Consider the following 17166-nt stretch of genomic DNA (forward strand, 5'->3'; position numbering starts at 1 on the left):
CCATTGGCCGCAAAGCATGCGAGCCCCCTCTCCTGTGGCTCTTCTCAGGGCTTCCTCTCTGCAAGGGAAGAGAGGAATGGGGTTCAGCAGCAGCGCAGGGGGTGTTCCCTGCTCCCTGCCAGCCCTGCCTCACTGGGAGGGGCAGGGGGGGTCCAGCACTGACCCTCTTGGCTGGGCAGGAGCTCCCTTTCAGGGTGCGTGAGGCCTGGCAGGAGAGTGAGGTCGGCTGCCGGCTTTGTTGACGAGCGTCGGGTGGCTTGTCGGCAGTGCCGGCACGGGGCTGGGTCTCGCCCTGGCCTTGTCCTGCTGTGGGGCTCTGGCCTTGTCCTGCTGCAGGGCTGTCTTGGTGGTTGAAGAACCACCCTGAGCAGCCGGACTCCTCGACATCTCTTAGTAGCCAGGCTGAGCGGCAAGCAGCACGTTTCCCCGTTGGGACGTGCCGAAAGGCAGGCTCACAGTTCGTGGCGATGCCATGTGGGCATTGTGCGGCGGCACCTGGAGGGATGTGGCTGTGAAACGGCTGCCGCGTGGAGCTGGTGGTTTTGGCGAGTGCTGTACCTGAGGCTGCAGGGGAGGTGGTGGCATAAGGAGCAGAACTTGCTGCCGTCTTTTGCAACTTCCCCGCCTGCTCAGGGGCAGGGGGCTGCCTGCGCCCGATCTGGAAGCTCAGGAGGTGGCTGAGCAGTCCGCAGGACAGGTGTGAGCCAGAGCTACCTCATCTTGGACCTTGGTTGTGCATCCCCAGTGCCCGGGCACGGCAGGGGTGACAGCAGTGGTCAGGCCAAGTCATCTCCCATCCCCTTCTGTTGGAAATCGCTGGGTTCCTTTGCCTGTGTGCGGGAAGAACTGTGTTGCCAGTGACTCCAAAAATCGGGTAGAATCCAGGATGTTGTGTGGTGGTAAATGTCACCTTGGCACACAGGGGACTGATTGCACTTTCTTACATCTCTGTGTGCTTGTTGGGGCTCACTCCAGAGCTGCTAGGTCTGTGGGTGAACCGCTCCTCACCAGGGCAGGGAGTGTGGGAACACAGCTCTTCCCCGTGCCTGAGCTGGGAGCAGCGGGGCTGCTCCCTGGAGCCCGAGGGTCTCTTGATGCCAGACTGAGCCTGTCCCCCAGGCAGCAGTGCAGCTTGTGTGTATCACCGGGCATCTGCACGCAAAAGAGTTTGAGCCCCATCCTGGAGAAAAAAAATCTTTGCTCTAGCCATGATGCTCTGGAATAGCGGCAGTGGCTTGGTCTGGCAGCAGCTCGCGTGTCCCGGGCTGCTTACTGGGCAGCTGGGGTGGCGGTGCCGTGTTGGATACAGCGAGGAGGTGCAGCGGAGAACGGGGTAGCCTGGAACTGGGCTCTGGGCGCTCGTGCCCACAAAGCGCTGCGGGAGCTCCCCGGGGGAGTTGTCCTCCCGGCCATCTGTCGTGGTATGAACTTGCCCTCTAGTGGCTGCTGGCCCAAATGGGTTTTTTGTGCCTCTGGGACCAGTGCCTGCATCCCTGCCGTTTACATGGAGATCAGGATCCAGCCTCTGACCCAAGGCTAAACCCGGTGGGTGGGAAAGTGTTGAGGCTGTCTTCTCCTGGGGACCAAGAGTCCCTTCCTGAGCGGGCCAGGGGACGCGTGGCAGGTGGCCTCCTGCAGCTGTGAGCTCCAGCCAGACCCTGCCTGGGGAGCAGGAGGGTGCTCTGACACCGCTCTGCTGCCAGCCTGCCCGGCGCGCTCCAGCAGGGTGGTGGTGTCTAGACACTGTGTGCACTTCAGCCCCTCTTCTGGTGGGTTGGGGGGGCACAGTGTCCCCCTCGGGTCTAGGGCTTGTGCTGATGCCTGCTGCCTTCTCTCCTAGGAGTTATGAAGACATGCTGGTGGATGAAGTGGCCCCTGACCGGTACTACTGGGCTCCCCTGGCTCAGCACGAGAGGGGCAGCTTGGCTAGCCTGGACAGCCTGCGGAAGGGGGGTCCGGCCCCGGGTAACTGGCGCCAGCCAGAGCTGCCGGAGGTAATAGCCATGCTGAGCTTCCGGCTGGATGCTGTCAAGTCCAACGCGGCCGCCTACCTGCAGCACCTCTGCTACCGTAACGACAAGGTGAAGACAGAGGTGCGCAAGCTGAAGGGCATTCCCGTGCTGGTGGGATTGCTAGACCACCCCAAGAAAGAGGTGCACTATGGTGCCTGTGGAGCCCTCAAGAACATCTCCTTCGGAAAGGACCAAGACAATAAGATTGCCATCAAGAACTGCGATGGAGTGCCTGCTCTGGTGCGCCTGTTGCGGAAGGCCCATGACATGGACCTGACAGAAGTCATCACAGGTAGTAGCTCCAGGGAGGAGAGGAGGGGCTAATCTGTTGGGCAGGGGGTGCACGGTGCAGGTTTTCAGGCCTTCATGGTTTGATCACCTTCCACTTGTGGCATTGCAGGAACACTGTGGAACCTGTCCTCGCATGACTCCATCAAGATGGCCATTGTGGATCATGCACTACATGCGCTGACCGATGAGGTCGTCATTCCCCGCTCGGGCTGGGAGCGAGAGCCCAACGAAGACTCAAAACCCCGCCATATCGAGTGGGAGTCAGTGCTCACCAACACCGCTGGCTGCCTTAGGTACGGGGGGTGGGCTACCAGCTGCTGGCCGAGAGCTGGCGTGGGTTGGGGCTCCTGTAGTGCTCCTGGCTGCTGCAGTGAGCTTCCTGGGGCTGCCAGGGGAGGTCTGCAGAGGAGCTGCTCTCCTGGGGCAGCTACTGGTGACACAGTCCTTGATTCTGGAGGTGTCCCTCTCAGTGGAGGGGAGCTACAGGAGCTTTTCTCTGGTTTGAGTTCTACTGGGTGCGGGCTGTTCCTTGCCTGCCCTCAGCTGTCTCTCCTGTGATGGTTCTCTCCTGCCTGCCAGGAACGTGAGTTCGGAGCGGAGTGAGGCCCGTCGGAAGCTGCGGGAGTGCGATGGGCTGGTGGATGCCCTGATCTACATCGTCCAGTCTGAGATTGGCCAGAAGGACTCTGACAGCAAGGTACCACAGTAAGGGTTTTGTTGGGGCACAGGTAGAGCTCTGCCCGTGTCAGCCAGCTCTAGCAGTGCTCTGCTGTTCGTGGTGGCTGGCTCTGGGTTCATCCCAAGACAGATGGATGGGGGGAACCGTCACCAGGGAGGGGTTTGGTCTGACAGACTAGCTTGGGGAAACCCTGTCCAGGCTCATGCCTTTCCGTGATCTCTGTTTGTGGAAGGAGGAGCCTGTGTGGGAGTGATCTGGGTCCTGTTTGACCTCACTCAGCCTGCAGTTTGCAGTAGGAATGTTGGCCCTCCAACATGGCTCTGGTGGTGTCACTCATATCCACCCTGGTGTCGCCTGGCTCAGGGCTCCCTGATCTGACTTAATGAGGCGTTGGCTTGAATTTTCCCTGAGACTTTCCTTGCACCTTTTGTGCTATGCCAGAGAGATTTTTTTCTTTTTTTTTTTTTTTTTTGGCCCAGCAGAGTATGAACTCATGCCAGCAGAGCTGGCCATGCCTGCTTTGGGATGGGGCTGTGCTCCAGCTCCATCTGAGATGGAGCGGTGCGTCCCCCTGGTCCCAGTTCAGCCCCACTTGGCCTGGCTCTGGCTTGCAAACTGTGATGAGGCCCTCACTCAGAGACGCGGGATGGGCACGTGCTGCTTCAAGTCAAACTGTCTGACTTTCTCTCTAGCTGGTGGAGAACTGTGTGTGCCTGCTGAGAAACTTGTCCTACCAAGTCCACCGTGAGATCCCCCATGCTGAGCGCTACCAGGAGACACCTCTGGCTCCTGCCAACAACGCTGGGCCCCATGCTGCCAGCTGCTTTGGTGCCAAGAAGGGCAAAGGTTCGTTGGGTGGCAGCAGCGTTGGAGGGAGGTGGGATAAATGCATGTCTGCTACAGAGGAACTTGAGGGTGGTCTGGAGTCTCTGTGCTGCTACGCTGGCGTCTCTTGTGTGAAGGCTAAACTGCACCTTTCTCTGGAGACGCGGTGGTCCATGCTCCCCTGGCTTTGGGAGCTACTGCTCGGCTTACCCAAAGCATTTGACACAAGCTAATGGTGGGTTTCTGCGGTGGTGGGACGGTGATGGATAGATGTCCACTAACTCCACACCTTCCCTTTTCTCCTGTGTTGCCCCTTCCCTTTGCTTTCTTGCCAAATGATCTGGCCCATGATGCTGTCGGCACTTCTCTCCTCCTGCCTCCCCTCTCTCCTGTCCTTCTCTCCGCTTCGCCAATAGACGAATGGTTCTCCAGAGGTGAGTGTGCTCTCGGTTTTAATTTTTCCGTGGTTTGATTGGGTGCTTTCTCTGGCTCTCTTTGTTCCCTCCCCAGCTGGGCACGTACTGCCTGCAGTGTGGCTAACGCCTTTGTCCCCTCCTGGGACATGCTGGTAGCTTAGCTTCAGCTCACTTCTGAGCTTGTCCTCGTAGCAAGCGGCAAAGAGCTGTTGGGCTGAGATGGGTGAGGACAGGAGGTGTCTTATGCCTCTCTGCTTGCCCTTTGAAGGTAAAAAGCTCCCAGAAGACCCGGGTGTTGATACAGTGGATTTTCCCAAAAGAACAACTCCAGCCAAAGGTATGTTCCTCGGGGTGTTTGTGCAGGGCTGCTGCTCTACAAGCAGTCCAGGAGAGGACTGAACAGAGTTGACTTTCCCGTGAAGTGACTCTCAAATGAGCAGAGGGTTGCTTTGGAGGAGGTATGTTTCTGGTTGCTCACGTGCCTGTTAAAACACTAGCTCTGCCACAGACTGTTGTGAGGATGCTTCTTGCACTTGGAGGAGATCAACACTGCCTCAAGACAGGCTTCCTGGGGCTGCAGAGGGAACTGTGCCCTAGGGCTGTGTCACTGTGCTGTCCCTCAGTCCCTAGGAAGGGCAGCCCTCCACGGTGGCTTCAGACTTCTCAGCACAATTGCCCTCTTGCCTGCTCTTCTCTCCTGGGCATGAAGAACAGACAAGACTCAAAGCCAAAAATCCTTGCCTTAAAGCGTCCTCAGCGTGAGCATGAGGAGGGGTCATTGCAAGAAGCCTCTGGGGACAAGCGTCTCGCTGATTAGAGGGCTGTGAGTCACAGCCCATCTCTGGCTGGCCAAGCGGTGGGTCGTAGCCCAGGGCTTGAGTTGAGCGCCTTCTGCCCCAAAACACCTTGTGGCTCCTAGGAGGACCCTGGTTCCTAGGAGTATGAAGAGTCAAGCTAGAAGAATCGCAAGGGAACTTATGACATACCTGACCTTGTGAGCAGCTCAGATATGCCGTGGTGGCTCCCCAGGCTGACTTGGGCTGTGGAAAGAGTCAGCACCCATCTGTGGTGGAAGCCCAAGAAGCCACCTGCTCTGTCTTTGGCAGCTGGGGACATCCTTCACCACTGCTGAGGAGAAAGAGCAAGATGGAAAGCCTTGCCTCATGACTGTAACTACAGTCTCACTGCTGCTTTAGAGGGCACTTCTGGACACGTGTTCATGCCAAAGAGTTAATGCTTGAAGGCCTGATCCCTGCCTTTCTATGGTGGTGGGCAGCTGGAGACCTGATGCTTACAGTCTCTGAGGATGAGTTGAACCAGAGCTGCTTCAATGTGGTGTTGAGCACTGGCTTGGGGTGTTTTGCCTTCCTCCTGCTGAGAGTGCAGGCTGAGCCTTTTGCTGCCCCAGCGCCTGGCTGCCAGGTTTGCTGCCCCACCATGTGCCTTGCCTGGGTTGGGTGCTTCTCAGCCAGGTGTTGTACCAAAACTGAGATCTCCTTGCTGATGGCAGCATGTTGTGACTCAGCCCAAACCTCTCCTAAGTGGCAGTGGTGCATTGGGGCCTGGGCAGCAGCCCTTCTCAGGGCTGATGCTGGGGCACCTGGTACTGTGGGGCAGCCTGGCCCCTCTGTGCCGAGGATGGAGCCTCCCGAGGATGCAGCAGTGAATCTGGGCGAAAGCTTTCAGCCTCGTCTGCCCCGCGGTGCGCCTCTGAACGAGTCAGCTGCTAGCAGAGCCCATGAGTAAGTCCTTCCTACCTGTGTTCTTCTGGCAGGCTACGAGCTCCTCTTCCAGCCAGAAGTGGTCCGCATATACATCTCCCTTCTAAAGGAAAGCAAGACTCCAGCCATCCTAGAGGCTTCGGCAGGAGCCATCCAGAACCTGTGCGCAGGCAGCTGGACGGTGAGTGCCCCTGGGGCTGGCCGTGCCCACGCTCAGCTGTGCTGCGGGGAGCGGTCTGGGGGAGCTGGGAGCTGCAGATGGCCAAGGCTCTGCTGTTCCAGGCTGTTTACTTCGTGCGTGGCTCACTGCCCAAGAAGATACCACTGAGCAGCACTTCAGTTCAGGTGTGGACCAGGTCTCTCCTGTGCTGTTAAGGGCTCTGTGCTCCTGCCAGCTGCGTCTTCCCGTAGGCTGCCTGTCTGTGTCCCTGCTGGCAGATGGCTCCCTGCTGCTCCTTCCCTTCCATAGGCTGGGGGCAGAGGATGAAGGTTAGGGACTGCTCCCCAGCCCCTTGACCTGCATTCCTTTGGTGTGTGTGGAAATCTGGGAAATCGTGCTCGCCTGGCCTGCAGGAGGGTGGGATGGGACCTTTGCAGTTTGTCTCAGCATGGGTGGAGCCAGGAACCTTGGTTCCCAAGATGAGGAGGGGTGGCAAGGCTCCCAGCTGTTCCTCAGAAGCAGGGAGAGACTGCGCCTGCCCAGGTTACACTCCGGTGTTCTGCCTCTCCCCTGTAGTACGGCCGTTACATCCGCTCGGCGCTGCGCCAGGAGAAGGGACTCTCTGCCATTGCTGACCTCCTGACCCACGACAGCGAGCGAGTGGTGAAAGCAGCGTCTGGAGCCTTACGCAACCTGGCTGTTGACTTGCGTAACAAAGAGCTGATAGGTGAGTGCTGTGGAGAAGAGGACATCACACTCTCCGTGTCCATACAGGTTAGGCAGGAACTTCCTCCTGATCTTGGCAGCTGAGGAGGTGAGTGGGCATGGCATCAGCCCATCATCTGTGTACTGCTCCTCTCCCAGAGTTCCATGTGCTGACCTCCACTGAGAGGGACATCAAAACTGGTTGCCTGTCCCTGATCCTTCTGCAGTGATTTTCCCCCCACCTCCCCTCCTCACTCTTGCAGTCCTCTTCCTTCCTTGCTCACGCCCAGCTTTTCCCCTTCCCAGGTAAACACGCCATCCCCAACCTAGTGAAGAACCTGCCTGGAGGCCAGCAGACCCCAGCCAAAAACCTCTCGGAGGACACAGTGGTGTCAATCCTCAACACTATCAATGAAGTAATTGTAGACAACCTTGAGGCTGCCAAGAAGCTGCGGGAAACGCAGGGGATTGAGAAGTTGGTGCTGATCAACAAATCTGGGTAGGCTCTACTAGAAGGATAATGCAAAGGGCAGAGAGGAGCTTCTCCAGGAGCTTCCTTGAGGCTTCCTCTTCCTTCATCTCTTTCTAGGAACCGCTCAGAGAGAGAAGTGCGAGCAGCTGCCCTCGTGTTGCAGACAGTCTGGGGATATAAAGAGCTGCGGAAGCCCTTGGAGAAGGAAGGCTGGAAGAAGTCAGATTTCCAGGTATGAGGATTGGGGAATGGGGATGCCCTGTTGTGGCTAGGACAGTAGGTGGGGCCCTGCAGTAGGGAGAAGGGTGTTCCTGGAGCTCAGCAGTACTGGATTTCAGCTCTTAACGTTGCTGGTGGGATTGGAGACCCTTGAAGGTGTCCCCTCTGCCATTTCTCAGCAGGTGGCCAGCAGGAAGCCTCTACTAAGGAGGAAACAGTTTAAGTCCTGTGTCCCACACATAAGCGTGCAGACCTGCAGGCAGGAAAGCTTCCAGCACTAAAAGCCGCTGTGGCAGTGCTGAAGAACAAGGTTCTCCAGGGCTCGGTTTCTTTTTCAAAAGCTTAGACTCTTCTTGCATCTGGGCTGGGTGCTGCCTCAGCCCAGTCCAGGCAGGCCCCCTCTGCTCTCCGTGGGTGCAGCCATGGGCTCTGGAGCACCGTCCAGTTGCTCGGGGGCTGTGGGGGGGGTCCTGAGTCTGCCCTGGTGTTGGGGGCTGGAGGCGTGTGCTGATGTGTCTGGAGCGTCTGGGCCAGGGTGTGAGTGGTCACTGTGTGTCCCAGGTGAACCTGAGCAATGCCTCTCGGACCCAGGGAGGCAACTCGTTTGATGACAGCACCTTGCCTCTCATTGACAGGAACCAAAAAACAGGTATGTGCCTTTCCTTCAGCACCTTCCCCACTGTCATCCTTCCACCTTGTGTCTACCTAGAACTGCTGGCCTTTGTCCCCTCCCTGCTCTTCAGCCCTGGCTTTCTTGGCAGCCACAGCGGCTCACACCAGGCCACCAGCCTGGGCTGTAGGTGGTCCCTCAGGGCTAGAGACGGTGCGTGCCGTTAACACGGATCTGTAGCATCCTTGGGTCAACAGTGCTGTGGCTGCAGCTGGGTCTGGGCTCCTCTAGCTGGGGTGGGCAGTGCTTCCTCCACTGCTCGTGGCTGTGGGGGCTGTGTCTGATCTGCTCTCCGATGTTTGTAGACAAGAAGTCCTCCCGGGAAGAGATCCAGATGAGCAACATGGGACCAGGTAGGTGAGGGACTGGAAGGGGGGCATCTTGCCTCCCTGGTGTGCGGGGCGGGGGCAGAGCTCGCATCTCCTACGGGAATGGTACTGCCTCCCGTGGAGGTGACATGGCTGACTGTCCTCTCTCCTCTCCAGAAAACTATTCCACACTCAACGAGAGGGACCACAGCAGGACACTGGACCGATCTGGTGACCTCGGAGATCTGGAGCCGGTGAAGGCAGCGCCATTGATGGTGAGCAGCTCTTCCTAACGAGGGAGGAGTGAGCAGGACTGGGCTGCAGGAGACGATACATCGCTGTCCTGGCTGGCAGGAGGAGGGGAGAACTGGGCTTCCACAACTAACACCCCCCACACGCCCCCCCGCTTGTTCCCCCTACTAACCCCTGTGTGTCTGCAGCAGGAGGAGGGGCAGGAACCGCAGCCTGAGGTAGAGGAGGCGGAGGAGGATGCGGCCGTGTTTTCCCCTGTGTCGGTATGTCCCGCAGTGTCCTGCCCAGTCTGAACAGCGGTGACAGATCCTGCTGCGCTACTAGGGGTGCTTTGCCCAGCCAAATTCTGCTGATAGCTGCTGCCTGAAACTGCTGCCTGCTCCATCGGGGCCATGATTGCGCTGCGCTGCTCGCTGCCTCTCTGGGTGTCCTAATGTCTCTTACTCTCTCTCCACAGCAGAAGATCTAGCTGCCGTCCCTGCCTCCTCTCAGTCTGGGTTGATAATATATTATATATATAAATATATATATAACTCTTCATGGTGGGATGGACCGACTTTTACCTTGTCTTATTTTTGGATTTTTTGCTGGACTGTTTGTGCCAACTAGCCAGCCAAATAACGGGACCTGGTCCTCTGGGGCAGCCTGGGCCACTCTGCCTCCTCTAGACCTCTGCACCTCCACGTTCTGGGTCACCTCACCTGACAGCTCTTCCTCCCTGTACTCCATCGCCTCCTTCCTCCAGAGAGTAAAACCCTCCTGCCTGGCTCTGCCGGATCGTCTGGCGTGGATGCTGCAAAAGGACACTGACTCTGCCTTGACCAGGAACTGCCTTCTCTCCCATGCCTTCTCTCTGCTTGGAGACGTCTGCAGGGACAGAGATTGGGACCTCACTTGTCGCCTTTTTTTTTAATTTTGTTTTATTGCCTATAGGATATATTTTTGTGTGGGATCACCCTTCGGCCAGGGCCATGGGGACAATGGGATCATCCCTCCCTGGTGGCGGCGGGACCAGGGTGAGGGAGGCTGGAGTCATGGGGGGTGAGGGGAAGGAAAACCAGCAATAACTTCTCTTACTTTGCTCTAGATGAGGCTTCGGGGGCACGGGAAGGGGGATCTGGCTCTGGATCCCGCAGAGGGGTCGGTGTGGGGCCGCTGTCCCCCACCCGGTGGCTGTGTGAGGAGGGATCCTTACGTGGGGGGCCTGGGATGGGCCTCCCCACACGGGTGGCAATGGGTCCCTGTGGAAGGAGATGCGGCAGGGCTTTAGGGGAGAGGCAGGCTTCTTGGGGTGCACTGTGTGCCAGGCGTGAGGAGCAGGGCAGCGAGCAGGTGGAGCCAGGATCCCCCCTCACCCCGGCGCACTGGCTGTCCGCGGCGGTGCGCCTCTGACTTTCTCTTGACATGTGCCTTTCTTTTGCCACTGTGAAATAGCTCTGAATCGTACTGTCTGGCTTCTCTGCTGGGGAAGGGGTCTTTCCTGGGCTTCTGGCAGGGCTGAGCACTTCCCTCCCGTGCCAGGGGCCTTAACTGTCTGCAGTGGGGCTGGAAGCCTGTTTGGGGGGGGATCCCAGCCCCCCTGCCCTCACTGATAGGGTGCAGGGTTCGTCTGCATCACGTCCTGGGGAGACTGGGCTGGGTAGGAGCCAGGACGGGTGCATCCTCCTCCTCTCCGCTGTGGTGGGGGGGGCACATCTAAGTGCTGTGATCTCCTGGGGAGCCCTCGGGCTCCCTGTGCAACTGGAAGCCTCTGTAGGAGGCCGCAAACTGGAGCGGGAGTCCTCCGCAGCCCGGGGCTCCCTCCGAACCACAGGCTTGCATGGGGAGCAGAGGGGCTGCAGCGGGCAGAACTGGTGCCTTGCTCTTGCCTGCTCCTCCGCTCCGGCTGCGCCTCCTGGCTCTGGCTGAGCCTTCCTGGCTCCAGCCCCACCTCAGCTCAGTTTGGTTTTGTTCTGGGGTCTAACTCTTCTCTTTTCCTTTAAATATATAAAACACTAATTCCTTTTTAATTTTTAATTCCAAATGAACCAAAAAAAAAGCTTCCCCCTTCTCTCCTCCCCTGCCCTGGCAGGGAGTGGGGCTCGGGAGGAGAGGAGCGGGGAGCACAAGCCATTCCTTGTCTGATTCCTGTGCACACTCTTGTAACGCTTTTAAAACAAAATGATTTTTTATATAAATAAAGTTTTTAAAGTGTGTCTGTGTGCATTCCACCTGAGGCTGCCGCCCTGGCTGTTGTAGCTTTGCAGGTGGGACTGAGTCTTCCAGGGGCAGGGCTGTGCTCTGGAGTGATGCTTGGCTGTGTGTGGCTCTGAACGATGCCCTTTGTGGCAAAGCTTTTCTTGGGCTGGAGTGACATTTCCTCCTCTTTCTAGCAAAAGATGGGAGGAAATAGTAAAAGCACCAGAACATTGCTTTTTATGCACCAAAGGAGGAGCTTGGGGCTCCCCAGCAGGTCTGTGAGAGCCCTCCCTCTCACGGGGCATGGGGTCTTCCTGCTGGAAGCCGTTCCCTGAATGTTGCCTGGTGGCTTGTGGACTCTGCGTATGTGAAGAAATACCGTAACTTCTGTAGTGCTGAGTGCGTCCTTCAGAACCGGGCTGGGGAGCCCTCAGGGGCAGGGACTGCCCGGCAGAGCACGGCTGGCCCGCAGGCATGCTCGTCCCTTCCTGGGGAACAGCCAAGCCGGGCTGGAGCACCGTGTTACCTCACTTTGCTTTCACCCGTGTCTGCGTGTGAGAATAAATACAGAAAGAGATTCTGTAAGGTTGTAGAAATAGCTTTTGGAAGCAGCTGTCTGGCTTCTGTTTCAAACCAGCTTTTTACTGAGGCTGAGCTGCTGTTGGGAAGGTTTCAGCAGGGTGTGGAGCAGCGTTTTATCCTGTCGTAGTGGGACGCAGGCCCGTGTGCTGCAGGGCTGGTGCTGGTTTCCTGCGCGGTGCGGCACGGCTGGAGTTTGAACGGCTCCCCCGGGGAGGCTGGGCTGCAGGGGCAAGGCAGCTGGGGCAGGGTCACCCCTGGCTGGCAGCACCCTGGGAGCTGGAGACTGTGGGGGTTCCAGGCCTCCCACTTTGCGTTGCGCTTGTCCCCAAAGCTGCCAGCGAGCCGAGCAAAGGTAGGGCCAGGTGTTTTATTGCTTCAGGGGGAGCGGACAATGCCAGGACATGTGGCTTGGCTGGGACAATGCCAGGAATGTCTTGGGAGGAGGGGGACAAGGAATGAGGGCCTGGATGTCTGCCTTGGCAGAGGCTGGGGCCATGGGGCTCAGCAGGACCAATGCCAGGGACGCTGACGGGTGGGACAATACAAGGCATGTTTGGCTCAGCAGGGGTGATGCCTGGGGTACTGATGGTGGGGACAAACTGGGGGCATTCAGCCAGGCAGGAAAGGGTGGCTGGGAGAGGGGGTCGGGGCTGGGGGGCCAGGGATCAGAGGAAGAGCTTGTCATGGCAGGCCTGGCAGTACATCTTGTTGCCGCGCTCGTGGAAAGTGCCTTTGTGCAGCTGGCCCAGGCAGTAGGCACAGATGAAATGCTCAGGGTGGTACTTGCGCCCTGCAGCTGTGATGCAGCGGCCGGTCACGGGGCGGCCACAGCCGTGGCAGATGCTGCCCTGCTGCTGGTGGAAGTGGAGCTCACAGTAGGGACGACCCTCCAGCTCGAAGAAGGAGCCGCTGGCAAAGCCACTGAGGCACTCCTAGGAGGAAGATGAGGAAGGCTGGCTTGGACTTGGGGACGCACTCACATCTGTGTCCCTGCCGGGCTGCTGCCCACTCACCACGCACACGAAGCACTCGGGGTGCCAGACGCCCCTCAGGGCTGACAGGTAATTGTCCGTCACAGGGCGCTCGCAGCCTTGGCATTTTGGGGCAAACATGGCCAAGAAGTCCTGGGGGCAGTATGGCTTCCCGCTCCGCTCATGGAAACCTGCATGGAGGGTGTTGGGATGGGCACCCGCCCAGGGAGGCTCACAGTGCGGCATGGCTATGAGAATGCCCAGGACGGGAGGGAAGGCAGGCAAGGGAAGGACCATGGGGGCTTGTCAGATGGGGCAACGGGTACAAGGGCTGGGCTATGGGGGGGACACCTGGAGTGGGGGCAGCGGGGGCAAGGGCTGGGCTATCGGGGGACACCCCACCTGCTGTGGGGGCAGCGGGGCCAAGGGCTGGGCTATCGGGGGGACACCCCACCCGCTGTGGGGGCAGGAGCCCCATGCCTGTTCCCCAGGATATACCGTCATCTCCAAACACCTTCCCACAGTGGGCACAGAAGAAGTGCTCGGGGTGCCAGGTCTGCTCCAGGGCCGTGAGGACTTTCTGCAGGAAGAGGCAAGGTGAGGCGGCTGGTGGCAGTGGGGGGTGGTGTGGGAGGCCGAGGCGGGGGGCTTACCTCATGAATGGGGCTGGCACAGTAGGCGCAGCGGGGGGAGAAGGCCTGGTGGTAGTCCTCCTCGCAGTACGCCTGTCCGCCTCGCTCAAAGAAGGGCCGGCCACCCAGCTCCTGCCCACAGCGGGCACAGGTGAAGTGCTCGGGGTGCCAGGCTTTACCCAGGGCCGTGAGCGCCTGTAAGGAGATGAGGGGGGCAGTGAGAGCAGCTCCAGGGGATGCTGTGAGCTGAGGAGGGGGCACCAGGATGGAGGCGCGGGAGCTCACCTTGCTGGCGATGGGCTTGCAGCAGGCAGCGCAGGTCCCAGTCGGGGCGGCTGTGATGCCCAACTCCTGCAGGTCCCGGGTGAGGCTGCCCAGCATGTTGTCCAGCGAGGGCTCTGCTGGAACCACAGCTCCTTGGCCCGCAGCCGCTAGCTGCCAGGAAGGAGGAGGGTGAGGGCTGGGTCGGGGCCAGGCCCCCGACCTCCTTTCCCATGGGACAAGGCTCACCCTGCTCTGCACGTGGCCCAGGTCAGCCAGGAGCTCATCCAGCTGCTGGGCGGCTGCCGTGGGTGGGGGCGAGGGGAGCAGCGGCTGCAGGGCCGGTGTGCGACTGCTGGACACAGCAGAGAATGAGGGACGCTGCAGCTTTCACACAGGGGCTGGCGGGTGCCCGGGACCGAGACCCCTCCAGATGCTGCCCATTCCCCACAGGTCACAACAGGGGACATGCCAGTGAGGGGTGGCCACCCGCACTGAGGAGGGAGCTGCCAGAAGCTCAGCCTCACCCCAGCAGCGCTGCAGGATACGGCCTCCTGCCTCAGCTCACGGAAGGACGTGGTTTCTGGGAGACATGCAGGAGGCTAGGTGACCTGGGAGCATGACTCCAAGCGACGGAAAGGGTAGCCCCAGGTGGTTTTGCCCCGCTATGGCTGCATTTTACCTGTACTCTGTCTTCAAACTCTCTCCCACTGGCTGAGGTTGAGGCAGCAGCTGCACCTGGAAGGACAAACCTTTGCGGCCTTGCCCACAGGATGCTCCCTGGCACCTTTCACTGCCTGCCTGGCACCACCATTCCTATCACAAGCCAAGCAGGGTCTCAGCCGCCAGCCCTGCTGTGCTGAGGCATTACCTTCAGGGTCGCTGAGGCAAGTGGCTCATGGCCACAGAGGGCTGGGGTTGTGGCCGGATCCTGCTTGCGGGGGCTTGGCACCTGCAGCATGCAGTCCTTGGAGGCTGGGCCAGAGCTCTGCTCCAGTTCTGCTAGCAAAGCGTCTGCACGGAGAGACGTGGGTCAGGCACCCTCGCCACTGGCTGCCACCCCTGCTCTGCACCCCTCCCAAGGCGTCTCGTGCTGCTCCTGCAATCTCAAGAGCAAAAGCAGCGTCGCAGCAGCTTCTGCTGGCCAGGTGCCAGGGCCCCGGGGGCTGCGCTGGCCCTGAGCACCCTCGCCTGGAGCCCCCGTCCCCAGTGCAGGATGCACCTGCTGCACCGCACAGCGTGGGGGACCGCTGGTGCCAAGGGTCCTGCTTCCCCTGCATGCCATCTCTAGCTTACAAAGAGACATCCACCAGTCCTTAAATTTGTCCCGGCACAAGCCCTGGACCAGAAGAGCTAAACCTCCATGCTTTCTGCACACCCGGGGCGGTGCTTCCTGCAGAGAGGGCAAAGCCTCTCTCTTTCTGCTTTCACCTCGCCATCTTGGCCGTCCCTCAGCATTCCGCTGCCCTCACGTCAGGAAACAAGGGGAAAGCCCCCCGCAGGGTGGCAGCTTCCCTGACCTCACCTCCCCCACCCCAGGCCAGGGATGACTCTCAGCACCCTTGGACGTTGTGCTGCACCCTTGGGCTGCTTGGCGCTGTGCGTGCAGTCAGGATTGCATCGTTGCCGTGGCCCCTTTCCTGCCTTCAAGCACTCTTCATTTTCGGTCAAGTACTTCTTTGGCTACCTGGGCCCCGTTCGTCCCCTGAGGTGGAGGAGGCAGGGCAGGAGCGTGGCTCCATTGCTGCCCCTCTGCATCATCCCCATCTGACCCTGGGGTAGTGGGAGGACAAGGCTCCTCTGAGCCACCAAAAGCACGCCCCTGTGCCAAGCCTGGACACGGGACTGGATCGGGAGGGGCCCCACTTACCTAAATCCTCCATCCTGCCTCGGCGCAAGGTCCTGGTGGCCTGGGGCTGGGCCAGCGCCTGCAGGGTGGCGAGCTGGCAGGCTGAGCTGCGCAGGCTTTCACTTCCGCTCCTCAGCCCAGGGCTGGGGTTTGTCGCTCGGGGTTTTTCTTTTGTGGGTTGTGTGCTCTGCACCACGTGTGACAGGCAGTGGCGGAAAGCGGGGGCAGAGGCTGGGGCAAAGGGAGCTGAGAGCCACCACGAGTTGGGGCTGGATAGGGAAGAAACTGGCCAGCAGGTTGTCCAGGGAGCTCCTGACTCGTACAAACCCCCAAGCTCCTTGGCTTCTGGGCTGGAAGTCAGAGTGCAGATCGTTGCATCAGACACTTCCCTTTTGTGCTGGTTTTGGCTGGGAGAGAGCTGATTTTCTTCATGGCAGCCGGTGTGGGGCTGTGTTTTGGATTTGTGCTGGAAGCGGTGTTGACAATACAGAGATGTCTCGTTATTGCCAAGTGATGCTCACACAGCACCAAGGCCTTTTCTGCTCCTCGCGCCACCTCACCAGTGAGCGGGCTGGGGGTGCACAAGAAAGTGGTAGGGGACACAGCCGGGACAGCTGACCCCAAGGGACATCTCAGACCATACGGCGTCATGCTCAGCATATAAACTGGGGCAAGAACGAGGAAGGGGGGATGTCCAGAGCAATGGCGGTTGTCCTCCCAAGTAGCTGTTACGTGTGATGGAGCCCTGCTTTCCTGGAGATGGCTGGATGCCTGCCTGCGGATGGGAAGCAGTTTTGCTTTTCTTGCATGTGCAGCTTTTGCTTTGCTTAATAAACTGTCTTTTTCTTAACTCACAAATTTTCCCTTTTTTCTGATTCTTTCTCCTGTCCCACCAGGGGAGAGTGAGCAAGTGGCTGTATGGTGCTTAGTTGCTAGGTTGGGTTAAAACACACCATCTTTCTGCGAATATGAGAACCTTTCTGTCCGCAGTAGGTTTCAGGTTATTTTTACATTTCTCGGTGATTTACTCTCCCCCTCCAATGATAATGTGAGCCCTAGTGTAAACAAGTATCTGGAGCTGTAACTCTGTACAATAAACGTTTGCAGTATAAAACACAAGCCAAAGAGATGCAAATGACTGAGTGTCGTAGTTCAGCCCCGATCGGACCAGACTACGCAGTCTCTCTCTCACTCCCCCCACACTCCGAGAGAATAGGGAGAGAAAATATAAGGAAAAACGGCTCAAGGTTTGAGATAAGGACAGGGAGAAATCCTTAAAGTTACCGTCACGGGCAAAACAGACTCGACTTGGGGAAAACTATTCATTTATTACTACAAACAGCAGGATAATGAGACAGAGAACAAGATAACCTCCATCCACCCCTCCCTCTTCCCAAGCTTAACATTATCTCTACTACCTTCCCCCCCCGAGCGGCACAGGGGGGAAGAGGGAATGGGGGTTGCAGTCAGTTCATCATATGTTGTTCTACGCCGCTGCTTCATGGTCGGGGGAAGAACTCCTCACATTCCTCCCCTGCTCCAGCGTGGGGTCCCTCCCACGGGCCACAGTCCTTCGTGGAACTGCTCCGGCGTGGGTCATCTCTTCCACGGGTACAGTCTCTCCAGAACAGCTGTCCCAGCGGGCCCTCCACGGGCCACAGCTGCCTTCAGGCACCCACCTCCCCCGGTACGGGGTCCTTCACGGGCTCCAAGTGGATCTCTGCCCCTCCGTGGGCCTCCATGGGCTGCAGGGGGACAACCTGCTTCACCATGGTCTTCACCACAGGCTGCAGGGGAATCTTGGCCAGGAGCCGCATTACTCCTCCCCCTCCTTCTGAACTGACCTTGGCATCTGCAGCCGTTCCTCACAACAGGCTGGTAGGTGTCTCTCAGGATCTTTTTTACATCTCATTCACTTCTCATCTCCTCTCCACTTCCTGCAGCCGGGCTGGACCGAGTCGGG

The 17166-nt window shown here is 58.9% G+C and overlaps 2 protein-coding genes across 11 annotated transcripts in view; one reads left to right on the forward strand and one right to left on the reverse strand.

Annotated features, from left to right (window-relative positions):
* CTNND1 (catenin delta 1) overlaps positions 1-10925 on the forward strand; it is a 31284-nt gene extending 20359 nt beyond the window's left edge. For 4 of the 10 annotated variants that reach the window (XM_086749445.1, XM_086749447.1, XM_086749448.1 and 1 more), the window contains exons 7-20: positions 1841-2304; positions 2413-2596; positions 2883-3000; positions 3675-3828; positions 4224-4241; positions 4492-4560; positions 5998-6125; positions 6681-6831; positions 7116-7308; positions 7399-7513; positions 8062-8149; positions 8476-8523; positions 8656-8753; positions 8919-9278. In XM_086749445.1, the coding sequence (XP_086605571.1) occupies positions 1841-2304; positions 2413-2596; positions 2883-3000; positions 3675-3828; positions 4224-4241; positions 4492-4560; positions 5998-6125; positions 6681-6831; positions 7116-7308; positions 7399-7513; positions 8062-8149; positions 8476-8523; positions 8656-8753; positions 8919-9023 (1933 nt within the window). In that variant the 3' untranslated portion in view covers positions 9024-9278. Of the gene's footprint in view, positions 1-1840; positions 2305-2412; positions 2597-2882; positions 3001-3674; positions 3829-4223; positions 4242-4491; positions 4561-5997; positions 6126-6680; positions 6832-7115; positions 7309-7398; positions 7514-8061; positions 8150-8475; positions 8524-8655; positions 8754-8918 lie in introns of all 10 variants that reach the window. The other 6 variants (XM_086749449.1, XM_086749440.1, XM_086749441.1 and 3 more) reach the window with 5 other exon arrangements.
* A 918-nt stretch (positions 10926-11843) lies between these two features.
* On the reverse strand, positions 11844-15905 carry LPXN (leupaxin). Its single transcript, XM_086748676.1, has 9 exons — positions 15225-15905; positions 14226-14368; positions 14037-14092; positions 13604-13709; positions 13379-13528; positions 13115-13288; positions 12960-13041; positions 12504-12652; positions 11844-12422 (listed from the first exon to the last, which is right to left on the reverse strand). Exons 1-9 carry the CDS (start codon positions 15235-15237, stop codon positions 12156-12158), a joined length of 1140 nt encoding a protein of 379 aa, XP_086604802.1. The 5' UTR covers positions 15238-15905; the 3' UTR covers positions 11844-12155.
* Positions 15906-17166: the final 1261 nt, after the last annotated feature.

Source organism: Chlamydotis macqueenii, chromosome 5 (genome assembly GCF_036417535.1).
Source record: "Chlamydotis macqueenii isolate bChlMac1 chromosome 5, bChlMac1.mat, whole genome shotgun sequence".
NCBI classification, from domain to species: domain Eukaryota; kingdom Metazoa; phylum Chordata; class Aves; order Otidiformes; family Otididae; genus Chlamydotis; species Chlamydotis macqueenii.

Excerpts from the sequence above, each read along its gene's own strand:
- LPXN (XM_086748676.1), bottom strand. Across the intron at positions 13,289-13,378 it reads GCAAGCCCATCGCCAGCAAG|GCGCTCACGGCCCTGGGTAA; the intron begins GTGAGCTCCCGC and ends ATCTCCTTACAG. Across the intron at positions 13,042-13,114 it reads GTGCCAGCCCCATTCATGAG|AAAGTCCTCACGGCCCTGGA; the intron begins GTAAGCCCCCCG and ends CTCTTCCTGCAG.